The 19,524-nt window shown below is 38.0% G+C and overlaps 1 protein-coding gene across 3 annotated transcripts in view; it reads left to right on the top strand.

Annotated features, from left to right (window-relative positions):
• LOC106881443 (transient receptor potential cation channel subfamily M member 2-like) overlaps nt 1-19,524 on the top strand; it is a 405,111-nt gene that overhangs the window by 50,955 nt on the left and 334,632 nt on the right. For all 3 annotated transcript variants that reach the window (XM_052974060.1, XM_052974058.1, XM_052974059.1), the window contains exon 5: nt 7,984-8,015. In XM_052974060.1, coding sequence (XP_052830020.1) covers nt 7,984-8,015 — 32 coding nt within the window. The remainder of the gene's footprint in view (nt 1-7,983; nt 8,016-19,524) is intronic.

Genomic DNA, 19,524 nt, shown 5'->3' with positions numbered 1-19,524 from the left:
AGGCGAATTTATACACGTGGGGCCGAAATAGCTTGTGGTGTATGCGTGCGAGTAGATGTAATCGCCTTACCTCGGTTTTCCTTTCGTCGACTGCGGGTCTGTCTTGCGGTATCCGATCCTCGAAGCTTGCCCCGACCCGAAGAACACTAGGAATAGCAGCTGCTTCCCCCAAACCTAGACCGTCACTTAGCACGTCCTCTCCTGAACACGACTCCGTTCGAAAAAGGCACGAATCCTGATCGAGGCTCCCTCTGCCCTTCCTCTTCCGGTCAACTCGCCCTTCCGGTCAGCTCCCCAGTCACTGACGTCATACCACAGTATGAATCCAAATATTCAAATTGCAACGGAGTACAGCCAAGTGTAAGCGTCATTCCGTGATATGTTGATATAAAAAGGCAACAATCAAATTGAAACCGATATCTATTATAAATCGAAGCAATAACTTCTGTTTAATTCATGCCAACCAAAATACATTAGAATGAGTATTCCCTTTCATTTAGCAAAAAGGATTTGCGCTGTATTTTCTCATGCAAATACTTGAAAGCTTCGACTTTGTGATCTTAAAGTCACAGTAGTCGAGAAGCACTGTCTGCACTCACTAATAGAAGATGTGATTAAATGTACGAAGAAAATAGATATCAAAAGACTAAGAGAAACACCCACAATACAAACACTGACCTATATTTCAACACACAACCCTATTCGAAATCTACTAATGCTCACAAGGGGGCCAAACATGAAGCACATTGTACAAACACACAAGTCCATCTAAAGAAAAACATTACCTAAATCGCTATAAAGAATACAGACAAATCGGACGTTATACTCAACAGCAACGGATCCAAGAGTTAAAAGATGCGGGCGTCCACACTGTGGAACATGCCCCTACTGGAAGGATCGGAAATCCAATTCAAATACGAGATATTTAATTTTCCCTAATTATACATACATACATACATACATAGTAGAATAATAAAAAGTTCTTGGTATAGTATAATGTATTTTTTAAAAAAATGAATAGAACTGGCATTTGAGGGGATAGTTTCTATTTTAATGATGTTTACAATTATTCTAATGAGCTTCGATTTTTTCCAAACTGAAATTCTGCGGTTTGGAAGGTTACTTACATAGCAAAAGATTTTTTTCTCACAAGTTTACAAATAAAAAATATAAAAAGAAAATACAAAATAAAAGATAGAAAAAGAATATAAAATTCAATATAAAAAATAATAAAAGAATACAAAAAGTAAATACAGCAGCATGTGTGAGAAAAGAAGAAAAAAGAAAAGGAGAAAAAATAAAAAATAAGAAGAACAAGAAAAGGTGGAGAAGAAGGGAAAAGGGGGACATGAATAAGAGAAAGTAAAGAAGACAAAAAGTTGTTGAACATGGTAAAGAGAGGAGATTAGTCTATAAGGAATAAAGAAATATTTTAGATGTGGTCAAAAATGTTGAGTTCATGTGAAAAGATGATCTTTTGATTTGAGGCCATTCTATTAATCCCTCACAGCTGGTATGGATTTGCAACTCATACTTGTATTTATTTTAAAAGTGTCATTGTGTTTAAAAGTAATTTATACTCCCTCTTGAATGTAGTCACATGTTCCACAACAAGGGTCATCACATTTTTAAACTCTCTTTGCTGCTTCTGTGGTTGTAAATTTTGCTTGGGTTAAGAGTTTTTTATGTTGGTTGCCATCTGCCATAAATTATTTTTGAGTCTGTTATTAATTGTTTCATTCTTGAGGAACATGGAAGAATTGGGAGGTATCGTTTTGCAGTATTGATAATGTCGTGATTTCATGGGTTGTGAGTGATGACAAAAGGAATGCTTATGGGTTCATTATTATTTTTATTTTTGTGTGTTTGTTTTCCTCAGAGGGTTGTGGGTGAGATGTTTTATGCTTTGCTGATTGCTTTGTCAATTAAACTAATGGGATATTTTTGTTCCTTTAGAAATATTTTAAATTCCTGTAATCTTGTGTCCCTTAATTCTGCATCTATTATTATCGTGCAAATTCGTTTTGCTATGTTGAAGGGTATGTTTCTTTTGGTATATGATGGATGAGAGGAATGAAAGTTCAAATATTGGTGTGTACCTGAAGGTTTGTAGAAGAGATCTGTTTTTATAGTGTTATTTTCTTTAATTAGAAGTATGTCTAAAAATGGTCATTCCTTTATGTTTTGTTCCATGGTGAATTTTATTGAAGTGTGTAAGATTTTTAAAAGTGAGTTACACTTTTAAATTTATTAAATTTGTTTAAACGTGAGTTATTGAAGTGTATAAGTTGTTTAAAAGTTGTTTAGAAGTGTTAAAGATTCCTAAGGTTTCTTGGTATTTAGTCCAGAATATAAAGCATTCATCTAAATATCGTTTCCAATCGTGTTTTATATAAATGGATAATTATTCGTTAAATGTTTCCGTTAGTTAGGAATAAAGTTTGACTTTTAAGAAGCCCATAACGAGTGTTGCATATGTAGGGGCTACTTTTGGTGCATCACCGTTCCTTTTATTTGTAAGTAGAAGTTTTTATCGAAGAGGTGATTATTTTCCAGTATTAATTTTAATCCTTCGAAATTGAAAGCTTTTGAGAATCTTTCCAAGATATGGTTTAGGTATTTTGTTAACCAGAAATTTATAGCTTCAATTCCTATGTCGAGTGGCATATTGGTGTATAGACTAGTTACATTGACACTAACTAGAATTGTTTCCTGGTGGACACTTTTAGGTATGTAGTTAAAAATCCATGTTGTCCCAGGCATAGCTTGGTATCATTTTACATAAAAGTTTTAGAACTTTATCTGTCAAGATGCTTAAGCTTTGTGTGCTGGACCTTTAAGGATTATGTTTCAGATTTCTGGGTTTTGACATACGTTGAATTGTTTCCTTTTATGTTGTCTTGGATTTCTTTTGATTTTCAGATTTTAGGTAATCCATAGAAGTTATTGGTTTGACTTGGAAGCTGGTTAATAATTAATCTCATTCTCAGTTAGATTATCACGATGTTTTGAGACCAGTCTATGTATCTTGCACATGGTATTTTCATCATCATTTTTGGTTAGCTTTTTTAGAAGTGCTGGTCATTGAGTTGTCCAATAACCATATCTTTGTAATGGTTCTTGTCCATGATAACTATTATTCCATTTTTGTCAGCTTCTTTGAAAATATGTTTATAAGCATGCATGTATATATGTATGTATATATCTTCTCTCTACCATTTTCAACTACTTTTTGTCTTCTTCCTCTAACTCTTTACCTTCCTCCTTTCTTCCTCTTGCTCTTCTTCATATTCCCCTTTTCCTTCTTTTTCTTTCCATTTTCCTTCTCTTTTTCTCCTTCTTTTCTTTCTTCTTCTCTCACACATGCTGTTGTATTTACTTTTTGTATTCTTTTAATTTTTTTATATTAAATTTTATATATATTTTTTTCTATCTTTTATTTTCTATTTTCTATTTATATGTTTTATTTGTATACTTGTGAGAAAAAGTCTTTTGCTATGTAAGCAACCTTCTAAACCACAGAATTTCAGTTTGAAAACGGCTATCGAAAAGCTCGAAACTCGTTAGAGTAACTGTAAACACTATCATTAAAATAAAAATTGCTTTCCCAAAAGCCATCTTTACTCATTTTTTCAAATATGTATCCGACGAATGGGACCGTGAAACTTTGAGTAACAGTTTTTGTGATGTTACTTTTTAATAAAGTCTATATATATATATATAAGTATGTATGTATATATGTGTGTGTGTAAAAGCAATCCCTTCCATGGAGCCTAGGACGCTAGTCATGTCCTTTCGAAATCTATCAAGGATGTGCCCGTTGGCTCTGCTAGAGATGGTCGGGACGTCATATCTGTAGAGGCCAAATAGGACTGAAAGAAATTTTTTCCCTTAGGTGTCCAGGATATATAACCCAATGCGGTCACAAATGTCGGTACTGTCGTAGGCTCCATCGCCACACTGAAGGAACACCTGGAATTAGATTGTTTGACCCAAGTCGAACCATTATTAAACTGCACCATTTTTCTGGCATCATGAAGACGTCTATGGGATTAGCCGTTCGTCGATTAGGCTGTAAAAATGATTTAAACCGTTCGTCAGTTAATTTGTGTACAAATGTTTAATATATACTGAGCCATAAACGGTACGAGTTATCTCCCTTAGACCGGTCCAGTTGGCAAAACTTATTGATCTAAAGATTGAACAGTAGGTCTCTAACTTCACACTGGCTCCAGTCAGCAGGTACTTTTACACGCCCAATCAACGAACGAGGAATCTCACACCAGCAGCAGGTAGCATATTGTGTCTTGAGTTTAAGAGAGATCCCCTTTAGTTATGAACTCAAAATGAAAAGAATAGTTGCAAGCACCCATGAAACGCGAGCAAAGGCCGGTTGCTCTTGCAGGCAACACAATGATTGCTCAGTGGCGGTGGGGAATATTTGAGGCTGAGAGACCTGTTTATGAGGATGTGGTGGTATCTAGCCCTAACAATCAGAGTAACAGCAGCTCATCTAACAACATCGTCGACAACAATGGCAATGGTGGAGGCGGCAGCAGCAGCAGTAACCCATTAAACGGTAGAAACACCGGCACCAACAGTGACAAGTGCAGCGTCTCATCCACTAACATTGACAACAATACTGAGAGCAAAGGCATTAGCAGTGGCAATGCATTAACTAGAAGAAGCACAGTGAAGTTGCACTGATGTAAAAGTATTCAATTCTCTTCGATGTAACTTTACATCGATATACCGCATATTCTATTTACATTTATTATTGACAAAACAGAAACAAAGCGGTACTGGCTAGACACTTAAATTCGTTTAAAGATAGAAATAAAAACTTCCAAACTAATCTAAATAAGATAACCTGGTCTATTAAAGACAGAAACAAGGACTATACTATCAACGGGGAATTAATTAGTACCGTTAACCCTTATAGACTAGGGAGTGTTGTTCGCACTCCGTCGCTTACGACGTCAACGGTTCCAGTTGATCCGAACAACGGAACAGACACACTCGGGGATATTCAGCGTGACAAGGCTGACCTTTTTGAATTACAGGCACAACAGAAACAAGAAGTAAGAGTGAGAGAAAGTTGTGGTGAAAGAGTACAGCAGGGTTCGCCACCATCCCCTCGTGGAGCTTTAGGTGTTTTCGCTCAATAAACACTCACAACGCCCGGTCTGGGAATCGAAACCGCGATCCTATGACCGCGAGTCCGCTGCCCTAACCACTGGGCCATTGCTCCTCCACTAAATATGATCTATGCATAGAAAAATTTTAGCAAAAAATACAATATAAAATTTCTAGACGAGCGAGATTTAAGTTGTTTAGATACAAAAAGAAATTAACTTTTAGACAAGTTCTAAATAATTAAACAACCATAATATAATAAATCAAACGAAATATTTTGAAATAACTCAAAGAAACAAACAAGTAATTATCCAATCAATTCTTGGAATTCAAAATAAAGTTCGCGTCTGAATTAAAGTTCAGTACTTCTTTATTTAACGTAATACTAAAATTTACATAAAACTCAAAGCAGTTGGATCTGAAAGGATATTACAATGAAAACCCTCAAGGAACAGTAAAGTTACTGGTGCAAGAAAATGCACCAGTAAAGTTTCAATTACAACGCCTACTAACCGATGTAATGGAAATATATGTAGGTCAATATTAAGCTGTATTTCAATCAAAATTAAAATTCATGAAACGCTACTTCATCATACTCATTATTATTATTATTATTATTATTATTGAGTGAGAGAGCAATGCATGCGATCAAAGTGACACTGGAGTAAAATATACGAAGCCCAGTATACCCACCATGACTACCCATCTGATAAGGGTACACCAAGCACATGCATTACAATCACATGTGCCCAATATAGTGATCTAACCAAGATTAACAGTGCATGACCTTGCAGGTTAGAATTTTCTTCAGGTTGAGTAGCCATTCCCGCTCGAAAGGTTGTTTAAGGATATTGAATGAAACACCCATGTTTCCAGAGGTGAATTATTCAAACCCCAAAGAATTCCTCTCAACACATGGTTATGATGCACACTAATCACACTACTTCAGGTTGTGATTAGAGATGCACATAACGTCAGCCACTAAGGGACATACTCAACTGGTTATGGCCAAACAACTGACAAGCAGATCTTTGGTATTGGGCAGAATATTGTCATCATCATCATCATCATCATCATCACTATTATTATTGTTGTTGTTGTTTATATTAATACTCCAGGAAACATATACGGTTTAAGGATTTTCTATTTGGAATAAAGCTATTATAACAGAATTTATATGCTAACCGCTGAAATTAACCAATTTTTCAAAACCCGTAAGGAAAACAGTAAACATTTGGAGAAATACCTTATAACATACCTATGCGCACACACACATATACACGTATCATGTGGAAGTTATTTTCAACCAAATTTTACAACCGTATATTATTCTTCAAATGCTTCAATTGTGTGTGTGTACATACATTTATTAGATAGTTGATATTTATCAATGTTTTCTCCTACTGTGTTGATGTGCCATTTTGTATCATTAATAAAATTACCTGCATTTTTGACGACATGGGTATGCTAGAGTATGACACTTTTCATAACTCCTTTAGTGTAGCCCTCCACCACATCGTAGAAATTCGGTGATTATTATTTTCTGTGTTATTATGCTTTGTAATGGTTATTATAAAGCCACAGCAATAATGGCAAAAATGCACAGAGAGAGAGAAGAGTCTGCATGACTCTGGATTAGACATTAAGCAAATGCCTTCTAATTAATCAGTCATGGGACTTTTCTTTTCATATGTTCCAGGATGTCACTTTGTGTAGCAACAGTACTATCTCAAGTATGTGAGAACTATATATTTGAAGGTTTCATCTGTGCTTTATAGAGGATCTGTAGAGTTGATGGGGATGAAATATTGTTTGGTTCTGAAGAAGAAGAATACCAGTTTATTCAGTATTATTCCTTCTATGCAAGATATATGTCTGTTTGTTAAGAGAGGTCCTCAGAGATGGTGAGGCCATGTTGCTTTAGTAGCCATCAGTCTTTCAGATACATTCTCTAATTTGTTTATTGTGTGGGTGGAATATTTTCTTGATAGGTTTAGTGAATGTGTCTTTGTGCTTTTCATTGGAATATGACTAAATTACTCATATGTATCAGGATCTAAATTTTATGTAAATTAAAGTGAAATGTATATCTATGTTTATCTCTAATATATCAACCAGACCTGTCAATGTATGAAATGAATCAGATACAGTGCAAAGTTAACATACAAGGACTTTGACTGCTCAATATTTGTTTCAGCTATATTCTATCAGGAATATCTTATATGGAATTATGATTGTGTTCTTCTGGGAATTATTCAGATGCCTTATGGAATGATTTGTTCCAGTTGCAGTTATTAGCAGTCTGAGAGAGAGGTTGTTTGGAATATTGATTTTAAAATGTTAATCAGGGCTGTAGGTGCAATTTTCTATGAAGGTCCATCAAATAAAAAATCGTCAAATACATGAAAATTACATGACTATTCAATAACCTGACTTTTTAATTGTTCTCTATTTACACTCTTTGGTGTCTTCTTTTTAGTAATTTTTAAAGCTAGTAGTGGGGTATTGTATACATTTCTAAGTCTCATATGACTTTGAATTTTACACAAATGTTTAAACTGATTAAATAAAAATTCTCATATCATCATTTGACACGGTTTCTAGTTAGAAGATTTCATCCATTCAAATCCTATGTCAAAGCCAGTGTACCATGCTAAAACTATAAATAAGAAAAAAAGAAATCATGTGTAACTGTGATAATATGGATTACATAATCTCCATCAGATAATTGTCACTACTCTCACATGTTGTATTATTTATATTCAGTCATGTCTTCTCTATAATTTGTTGTAAGAAGTTGGATTTTTGTCTTTCCTTCTAACGTTCAATATCATGTTTTAATTTCAGGAAGACGAAATGGACAACTCGGATGAAGAGAGGTAATGCAAGAAATATATCCCTAAATCTGTTAATATATAAGTATTTGTTAATATATAAGTATTAATATACATATATTTATAGCAGGGTTCCAGTTATGGTGTATAGGGGATCAGCTGAGATTATCCCAGTAATTAGAGATTTCTGATCAGTTGAGATTATCTCAGTTATTACTAGGCAAAAACCTCTCCTGGAAATGTCTATAATTTCAAAGCAATGAGCAAGGGAGATAATTGTTAATAAAAGTTGATTGTTGATTTTCTTGTAAATTTTTTTCTCATACTAAGCTGGATATGTATACTAAATTGCTACACTTCCAAATCTTACTCCATTAGAACATTGGTATTATTTATGAATAGTAGAAGGACGGAAATCAACAGAAGGCACAAAATATATATATTTGGTATAACAATCCATTATTTCTCTATGCTCATGTCTCTTAAGGCAGTTATTGCATTAACAACACTGATCAACAAAATTCAAATTTTTTACTGTCCCACGAACTAAAGAAAATGAAGTTTATAGTACTTTTAATGCAGATTTCGAATGTTTTAGAATCATTCTCTCAGCTATGGTTTTTACGTAACAAAGTAATTAAATTATACAATAAATGTGCCATATTAATGCAGAAATAAGGATGACAATTATAATTGGTCAACAGAATTAATGAAAAATTTGGTCCCCCAAACAAAAGTAGATGAAATTAATAACATTTTATCCATAGAATTCAAGTGTGTTTTCAAACTTTTTCTATAAGCCATAGTTTTTCCGTGATAGTATATGTAAATTGTTGAAAAATTGTATTTCATGAATTCAAAAATCAGGCTGATATTACAAGAAAACATCTTTAAAAAGTAGAAGTGTATGATTTTTGACTGTATTTAGCTTCTGGAACATCCTTTTTTAGTGACCAACAATAATCAGCAAACATAGAAGAGCTTCACTTTCCTTGGAACCGGGTTTCCGTGTTCAGAATGTCCTGGTGAAGCATCTCACCATGCTCATCACTGATAGCCCAAGGTTTGCAGGAAAAAATTCCAAGTGAGAGTTCAAGATGTGGCTTTTTAGGCTCATATTGCATCTCAAGACCTTGTACGATGTCACTAGCTCTTTCACAATATCAGAATAGTTCTCTGCTCTGTGATTCCCCCAAAACTCTCTTAAATGACAGTCATGCAGCTTTTTCAACATCATTAAGCTCTTCATCAAATTTTTGGTTTCTCAACAGCTCCCTAGTCTGTGGCTCAACAAAAATAACTTTCCTTGATTTTTTCCATCACTTACTCTTGGAAATTTAGTTTTCAAAATACGTGGATTCCTTACCAGTTCTATCCATAACTTTGATAAAATTCTTCATCAACCCTGGCTTAATATGCAAAGAAGACAGATAAAGTTTCTCAGAATCAACAAGGGGAAGATTAATGACATTCTACTGTCCAGGAGTTAGAGATCATTTTGGCCGCACATTCTTTTTTCATAATGATTTTTCATATCTTGACTGTCCCACTCACAAAGAAAGTGACAAAACTTGATGTAACCCAACTGCATTCCAAATAAAAGTGCCACAACCTTTAGGTCACCACAAATATTCCACTTATGTTCTTCATACTTAATTTTTTGCAACCGAAGTTTCATACTCTTATATGTTTCTTTCATGCTAGCTGCATCGGCAGAGGAACAGGAGGAAACTTATTTCCATTGTGGAGTAAAACTGCTTTCAAGCTTACTTTGTGGAGGCAAATGCCACTCATTCGTGCTATATTTGTGGTTAAGTTCCTCCCTAACAATATACATCATTACAAAACACCATACCATCCTGAAGTGAGAAAAAATTTGCAAAATTACAATATTGAGTACATTAAAAAGTAACTATAGTCTCTTGAGAAGATTTCAGCATTTTACCTGAAACCAAGGCGTTTTTCGGCGAATTTAAATCCCACACAAAATCATTCAGATCTCCCTGATTCAACAAATGTGGTTCACTTGAAGAATGGTTAGGCTCAAAGTCTTCTGTTTCTTTTCCATATCTTCATCACTTGAATCATCATCACTAAGTGTCCTTAGTTTTGGAGGATCAGGTGCAGGTAAGTGTTGACTGTGAAGTACTTGTCTCATAGCAGATTGTAAATGAGGATATTTTATAGTATGCTTGGATTTTGATGTTACACCTTGTATATTCGTCATGCAGAAGTAGCAATCTGAAATGTGATCTTTGGACTCTCTCCAAATCATAGGGGTGGCAAAAGGCATATGGCGTAAACTTTTGACCTATACAGTGAAAAGCCTGACAGAGGTTACATAAAACACATGAAGAGGCCCAGCTTTTATCCTGATCATCCACTTTGCAGTCGAAATAATGTTCATAGTGCTTTTTAATCAGTGGTGTGAAATGCTATCTTTATGACTTGAATGTTAAATCATCACAAATATAACAAAAGTTGTTTGTGATGTTTATACAGTTTCTTGGAAATATGAAGTTGAATGGAATATGTGAACTTAGTACATAACTGCACGCCTACACTTCAAGCACAGTACTGACAAAGCATCAGTAACTCATCGACTCGGTGTTGCCAAGCTTCGGTGACTCATTAACTCAGATAGCTAGATTTAGGATTTCATTAGCTTAATTCTATTCATACACATTTAAATTAGGAGTATTTCTGAAACTGCTAGCTTCATATTTCAGCAGCTTAACAGAAATTTAGCTCACATAACAGGAACTGAGCAGAATATCGTGCAACAGAGAAACTGAATGATACATTTAATTTGACATTATTTTTGAATTCTGCATAAAAAAAATATATTAGATGTAGGTATTCTTTCTCTTGGGACAAATATTTTGTTGACCGGTGTAATTCTAACAATAATAAACTTTTTGACAGGTGAAAAAATTTAGATTTTGTGATATTGATTTCTTTATTATATAAGGAACAGATTTATGCAAATTAAACAGAAGCTGAAGCTAGTTTGTGAACTCAGTGAGAAATCACACACACACACACACACACACACACACACACACACATATATAGCGAGAGAGAGAGAGAGAGAGAGAGAGAAAGAGATTACTACATTTCAGGCAAGAGATTTGATCTAAGGTTTTGTGTTGAAACTAAACTGACTTCATCATGGGTGATGAATGATAGCCACTACAGCATACCTAAATTGTAATATTCACTTTATTGCATTTTCTTATATTATTTTAATTATGAATAGGTCTCAAAAGGTTACATCAAACTTATGATTTTAGGCTGTCTAGTTTTATTGTTACTTAATAAATTAATAGATTCCAGTATCTTCTCCTTCCAAAGATGCTGAGGGTAAGCAGTAATTAAAACATGAAATCCAGTATATAAGAAATTCTGGTCTTCGTTCACCTCAGCAAAAATAATTTTAAGGGTAGGAGACATGCACATCCTGTCCAGGCATCGACCACAAGCAAAGCAGGCAAGTAGGCGGCTAAGTGTCAGCAAATTGGAACAGCACAATGTGCAACAGAATCTCAGCAATAGACAGCCTGGACAGCAAGATGAGCCAACTTGATGTTGGTACAGAGTGGATAGAAGATGACTGGTTGGCGTTCGGGGATGTGCTATGTAGCCCTGGATCATTCATCAAAGCCAGAACCTGTATAAACACTAAAACTGGTCCGACAGCAATGATGAGGAAATTCAGAAGTTACTTGGTGAGAAGCATGAAGAGTACAGAGTCTGTCAACAAGACAAAACATTGACCTCCTAGAAATCAGCTTAGAATATCACAAAAGCAAAGTGCACATAAAGCTCAGAGGGAAAAGGATTTCTGGCTCAGCAACAAAGCAGATGAGATATAGAGATACACTGACAGCAACAAATCTAAGTGCTTCTACGATGTCCTATAAGCCATCTTTGGGCCACAGTCCTCCAAAACATCAACACTGCTTGTTCCTGACAAAATTATTCTACCTGAATAGGTGAGCAGCATGCTTCAACAACGTCCTGAAAGGGCCTTCCTTTATAAAGCCGAAGCCATTGCCTGCATATGCCCCAAGTTGTCATCAACACTTTTCTGGCAGAACCTCCAACAAAAGCAGAGGTCCAGGAAGTAATTAAATTTCTCTCTAATGGCAAAGTCACCATCCTCTGACTCCATCCAAGCTGAAATATATATACTAGGTGTACCAGTCTTGTCATAGAAGCTCGCCAAGCTCTCTCAGACCATGTGGCAACAAGAAATTATTTTCCCAGAGTGTTAAGTATATATCTATTGTCACTCTCTAGAAGAGAAAGGTAAGTAAGTGTTCCTGTCACAACTATCGAGGAATTTCTCTCCTTGCCTTCGATCCTTAACCCCACTCATTATACGGAAGCTGGTCATCTGTGAGACAGTCAATGCGGATTGAAAGATGGCCAAGAGACAGTTGATATGGTTTTTACAGCACGCCAACTTCTGGAGAAATATCAGAAGCAAAACAAGGATATATACACAACATTTGTGGACTTAAACAAGGCCTTTGACACCATCAGTTACGAGGGACTATGGGAGATCATGAGAAAGTTGAGCTGCCCAGACAAATTCATCAGCATGTTACGTCAGTTTCATGATGGCGTTCTCATTCGAGAACTGGATGATAGAGATTCTTCTGATGCATTTCCAGTTATTAATGGAGTCAAGCAATGCTGTGTACTCACACCTTCCCTGTTCAGCATGATGGTCTTGGCCATGTTGTTGGATACTTTCCACAACATGGATGAAATGAAATCAGTGTCAAGATCAGATTGATGACTGACACTTCAACCTGCGGAGACTACTGGCCAAGATGAAGGGAAAAGAGGATTTAGTGTGTGCCTTTCTTTTGTAAATGACTGCACACTCTACGCCACCACAGAGGCCCAGATACAGCACAGCATGAACTGCTTTTCCACTACATCAGACAACATTGGCCTCACAATCAGTATTCAGAAGACAGACTTAATGCACTAACCTGTCCCATGGAAGCCATATGTGGAACCAACTATCACTGTCGAAGGAGAAACGCTGAAGGTTGTTGATAAGTTAACATACCTGGGCACAATAAAGACATGAACTGTGAATAGTGTAGAGCTATTTTTTTGCAGAGCCTTCTGAGCAACAATACGACTCGCCACTCATGGCCAGAGACTCTGTAATGTATCCGTCCATCCCATGTGATGTCCTTGGTCATTGCTCACAATAACCGATCAACATTGTTATAAGATTCAAGTAGTGTGAATGTGTATGTACGTGCATATGTGGTGGTTGGGAAATGAGGGAAGGAGTTGGAAAAAAATAGAAATAGATTTTTTAAAATCCCAGTGGGAGATAACACCTATAAAGGCACAGTTAATCAGATATAGAGGGGAGTTGAAAAAAGAAAGTAAAGAATTAGTGGAAAATTAATCAATGTATAATCCTGGCTGTAGATGGATGCATCCAAAAGCAAAATCAATTGTAGGTTATAGGGCCACCATCATTGGGTAACCCTATCCCGTACAAATCAATTCTCTTCAATAAAAATGAACATGCTGGATAAATTGAATAACAACATAACAAATATTTATTATGAAGTGCTCAGCCTACATCTCAGGTAACGGAATTGCCAGGTCATCCTTTATGGTTGGTGTGAAGACAGTGTCGACGCTAGTTGATTAAGTCATTCTTCAGCCTCCGAAGAAGTTTGCGTTGACTCAAAGGCAGAGTTACAGAGCGGCTCTTAGTGGTCCTGTGTCTTCGAAGCTCCAGTGCGAAGAGGTCAAGAAAAGGCGGGAATGCTTTGATATAGGATGACCAAGCATGCGCATGAGGGACTTCCTGCATGCCTTCCGGAAGACATGTCCCTGCGCATGCGTGGACGAACTTCCCAAAATGGCGACTGGTATTAGCCGTCACTACACAATCATTGTTCATAAAGAATTTGGCTGCAGGATGAAGTGTGGTATTGGAGACATCTGTAATCTCCACCGGCATGTTGACCAATTATATTTACACTTGTCTCAACTTTACATGTCTTAGTGACTCAACTCAATGACTTACAGCTTTCCAATGTTGACCGCTTGATCCTGCTTAAAATTTTCCACTTCATGTACTTCACTCTATCTAAGAATGACTTCCTGAATGAGAAAGGGACAGAGTATTTCTCATGAGACCATTGTGGGGCCAGGTCCCTTAGAACTTCAAGAAGGATTGAAATAGTTATGCTGCACTATCTTAAAAAATCTTGGTAGATGTGAGTGCTTATGTTGTCAGCATATGAATCTCTCTATTTGTATTTATGAGGTAAGGAAAGTTTGTGTAGGAAGAAATTGAAATCATGTGTGAGAGAATGGATGACCAACGGATTCTATTTGTGAAATTAGATTCTGAAAGTGATGTTCTAGTACACTACATAGACATGGCAGCTTGAAAAACTGTTTGCTCACCAGCATTGATTGCAATATTTCCAGACTGCTATGCTACATACCATACATTTCGTAATTGAATGTCAAAGTGTGCATGTGTGCTGCGATCTCAAATGGAGACATGGTAGAACTGGGAAGGTGAATCTCTGTCTCATTTCCTTATTGTTTGCTAAACTATTTGTGTGTTGTATGACTCCTCAATCAGGCATGACCTGTGCAAAAAACAAACTACAATAAATCTCTACTTTTTTCTATTAAAACCCATATAAACCATCTACTCACTACTTGTGTCTGTTGCCATCAATGAAATGATATACAGTTTTACTTTAATTTCTCTCTTCTTTCCTAAAAAAAAGAAGGGCTTATACTTGAAGCTTTGATAACTTATTCATTTTCCAAACAACTTAATATGCTGACTTTGTTATATTTTTTTGTCAAACTTTAGTTTGTTATTTGTTAAAATGTAAACATGTATGTATCTTGTCATAACTGATTTGCATCATAGTAAAAGGTTGATGGCTGAATAATAATTACTACACTATAGGTTAGGAATGAATAAAGAGAAGTAATAATAGCTATATGGATTCTGTGGTTCTTGATGAATTGCAAAGTAACAATGAATCTAGTCAGTTTGATTCTTATCCTAAATGGCTGAGACCACATCGGACATAATTTCACTGAAGCACTAAATATATATGGAAATGATTTGATATATTTATTTAATAATAACCCATTTTTATTGGTACTGTTGTATCATCATCATTGCCATCATCATTTAACGTCTGTTGTCCATGTTGTCATGAGTTGGACGGTTTGACTGGGCTGGAAGGCTGCACTAGACTCCAGTCTGATTTGGCATGGTTTTCTATGGCTGGTTGCCCTGACTAACGCCAACCACTCAGAGAGTGTAATGGGTGCTTTTACGTGCCACTGGCATTTGCTTGACACTGGTATCTGCCTCGACTGTGAAATTACTCGGCTTGATGGGTTTTCTCAAGGACCACATAATGCCAAAGATCTTGGTCATTGCCTCAGTAAGGACGAACACTCAAAAAGAGCTCAGCCACTTTGCATCCATGAGACCCAACACACAAAAGGAACTCAGCCAGCTCGCCTCCATGAGGCCCGTTTGAGAGGAACTCAGCCACCTTGCCTCTGTGAGGCCCGTTCAAAAGGAGCACAGCCACCTCACCCCATGAGGCCCAACACTCGAAAGGAACTAAGTCACCTTACTTCCGTCATGTCCAACATTCGAAAAGTACTCAGTTACTTTGCCTCTATGGAGCCCAACATTCAAAAGTTTAATTTTTTTACTTGCCACCAGACCACCAGAATGGGGGCACTTGGCTTGATGAGTCCTCTTAAACAGAGTACATCGCCAAAGGTCTCGATCACTAGACACTGCCTCTGTGAGGTTCAAAGTTCGAAGATCATGCTTTACTGCCTTATCCCATATCTTCCTAAGTCTACCTCACCAAGGGTCCCTCCACAGAGACCGGCACTTCTTTACACAGCTGTCCTCATGCATCACATGACCATACCAGCACAGTCGTCTCTCATGCACACCACATCTAATGCCTCTTATGCCTAACTTTTCTCTCAAGATGCTTACACTTTGTCAAACATGCAAACTGACATTGCACATCCAGCGAAGCATACTGACTTCATTTCTCTCAAGCTCACGCATGTCCTTGGCTGTCATAGCTCATGTTTTAATGCCATGCAGCATAGCTGTTCGCACAGAGGTATCAAGCAATCTTCCTTTCACTCTGAGAGAGAGGCCCTTTATTGCTAGCTGGGGTAAGTGCTTTCTGAACTTTGCCCAGCCTAGTCTTATTCTCACAACTAGGCCCTCGGAACAACCACCTCCACTACTAACCGGGTCGCCTAGATACTGGAAGCTATCTACTACATCTAGCTGGCCACACTGGCAGTACATGGAGTCTGTTTTCCACTCATGTTCAGTATTTATTATGCCTGTGCACATTCCACATCCAAAAGTTAGTTTCTCTCTTAAACTTCATTTGATGTTACTGCACCTTTTGTGTTTCCAAAGCTTACACTTTGATTCTAGACCTTGTTTCCATACCTGAAACTTCTCTAGCTCAAGTACTAATTCAGCTATAAGAGCAAGGTCATCAGCATAGAAGAGCTCCCAGGGGCAGCCTGTCTTTAATTCCTCCGTTATTGCCTGGAGGACTATGATGAACAAGAGGGGGGACTGACCCTTGGTGAACCACTACATGTACCCTAAATTCTTCGCTATACTCATTGCCCACCCTCACCTTACTTGTAGCATCTCTGTAAAAAACTTGTATAGCTCTCACCAACCACTCATCTATCCCAAGTTTCCGCATTGACCACCAGACAAGGGATCAGGAGACCTTGTCAAAGGCTTTCAATAAGTCAACAAAAGCTAAGTACAGAAGTATATCTTTGGCTGTGTATTTCTTCTGAAGTTGCCTTACTAGACATATAGGATCAATGGTGCTTCTACTGGGCACAAAACCAAACTGCATCTCATCTAGACTAACTTTTTCCCTAATTAATTGGGTTATGACTCTCTCCATAACTTTCATCACCTGATCCAACAATTTAATACCACTGTAATTATTTCTACCTAAGGCATCACCTTTACCTTTGTAGCAGTTGGCTATGGTGCTGCTACACCAGTCATTAGGTATGACTCCTTCATAAACCACCTGATTTGCAATACAGGTGACTAGACCATAACCCACACCACCAGATATTTTAAGCACCTCAGTGGAGATTCCTGATGGGCCCGCGGCTTTCTCTGTCTTTATATCCTTAATTACTTTATCTAACAGGGTACTGTCAATTCGGATAGTTGGTTCCTCAGTTGGGTCAACATTTGGCAGACTCTCCTCCTCCCATTCATTCTCCAGTTTTTCATAATGACATCTCCAGTCCTCTTTCTTTGCAGACTCATTAACAGTAAGTGTACCATCATCTATGTGGCCACATTTCTCTCCTATGAAATCACAATATTCTCTCACACACTGTTTTACAATCCGAAATACTTCAGTTTGTTGGTCCTCACAGTGCTGAACATTGGCAAACTTCTTCTTTTCTACTTCTCCCTAGGCTAGATATACTTGTCTCCTAGTTTCCCTTCTGATTATCTGATACAGTTCCCTACCACCCTCACTCTTCCAGGCCTGTTTCTTTGCTCTAATGGCACTGTCTGTGGTATTGTTCAAACACCACATTAGCCTGAGTCTGGAAGGGACTTTGTATGAGCCACAGATTTGGTCTGTGGCACTCAGCAAGCTGTCTCGCATAAATTCCCAGTTGCCCTCTAAGTCTCAAGTTTGTAGCTGCTCCTCTCTCTCATCATCATCATCATCATCATCATCGTTTAACGTCCGCTTTCCATGCTAGCATGGGTTGGACGATTTGACTGAAGACTGGCAAGCCAGAAGGCTGCACCAGGCTCCAATCTGATCTGGCAGAGTTTCTACAGCTGGATGCCCTTCCTAACGCCAACCACTCCGAGGGTGTAGTGGGTGCTTTTACGTGCCACCGGTACGAGTATGGTTCAATTTCGATTTCACTTGCCCCAACAGGTCTTCGCAAGCAGAGTTTAGTGTCCAATGAAGGAGAGGTTGGCATGGGTGCCAGTCATTAGATTCGGTTCGATTTCGATTTCAGATTTCAAATTTCAAATTCGAAATTCACTTGCCTCAACAGGTCTTCGAAAGCAGGGTTTTTAGTGTCCAATGAAGTAAAGATACGGATTAGTGAGCTGGCTACACTTCTGGCAGGGTCTTCTCACCTACTGCATATTTCCAAAGGTCCTAGTCACTGGTCATTTCCTCAGTGAGGCCTAAAGTTTGAAGGTCATGCTTCACCGCCTCATCCCAGGTCTTCTTCAATTAGGATGTCCCTAATTAAGATGCTTCCAGATTGGCTGCTTCTTGGCATCATTCTGGCCTGGAGTCTAAAGTTGCTAATGACTAGTCTATGCTGGAGTTACATTCTTCACCAGGGAGAGTCTTTGCATTTAAGAGCAGTCATGCATCCCACAGTCTGGTGAGAATGAAATCTATCTGGCTAGCAGAGTCACCTGAGTAATAGGTTATCAGGTGGCTGGTTGGCTTCCTGAAGTTGGTGTTGGAGAGCAAAAGGTTATTTGCATCACAGAACTCCAGTCGCCTTGTTCTCTCTTCACTTCGGGGACCAATTCCAAGACCCCCATGAACGCGATGATAGATGCTGGGCTGCCGTCTGACATGCCCATTGAAATCCCCAGTCACGAAGATAAGATCATTGTCCCTCATCTTGGAGGTAGCCTGCAGAAGAATATCATAAAAAACCAGCCCAATTGTGCGTACCTTTCCTTCATTGGACACTAAACTCTGCTTGCGAAGACCTGTTGAAGAAAGTGAAATCGAAATCGAATCAAATTCACAAATTCGATGACTGGCACCCATGCCAGTGGAGTGCTAAGAGCACCATCCAAACGAGATCATTGCCAGAGCAGCTGACTGGCTTCCGTGCCTGTGGCACATAAAAAGCACCATTTGACCGTGATCATTACCAGCACCACCTTACTGGCACTTGTGCTGGTGGCACGTGAAAAAACATTCAAGTGAGGTCGTTGCCAGTGCTGCTGGACTGGCTTCTGTGCAGGTGGCACGTAAAAACCACTACTTGGGTGTGGCCGTTGCCAGTACCGCCTGACTGGCCTTCATGCCGGTGGCAGATAAAAGCACCCACTACACTCTCAGAGGGGTTGGCGTTAGGAAGGGCATCCAGCTGTAAAAAGTTTGCCAGATCAGATTGGAGCCTGGTGCAGCCATCGGGTTCGCTAGTCCTCAGTCAAATCGTCCAGCCCATGCCAGCATGGAAAGCGGACGTTAAACGATGATGATGATGATGGTCCTTCTGTTTATTTGGTAGGCCCGCTTGTTGGGTGTAGGCAGATATAATTGTAGCTATGCTATTCTGCAAGACTAGCCTGAGCATAAGTACTCTATCGCATACTCTAACTACCTCTATGATCTTATCCACCCATTTCTCATCTAGGTGTATGCCTACACCAACTACTCCGTCACTGTTACCTTCCCATGTTTTGTGTGTACTTGTGTGTGGA

Source organism: Octopus bimaculoides, chromosome 17, assembly GCF_001194135.2.
Source record: "Octopus bimaculoides isolate UCB-OBI-ISO-001 chromosome 17, ASM119413v2, whole genome shotgun sequence".
NCBI classification, from domain to species: Eukaryota; Metazoa; Mollusca; class Cephalopoda; order Octopoda; family Octopodidae; genus Octopus; species Octopus bimaculoides.
Note: the sequence above shows the minus strand (reverse complement) of the source record. Positions and strands in the feature narration are given on the sequence as shown.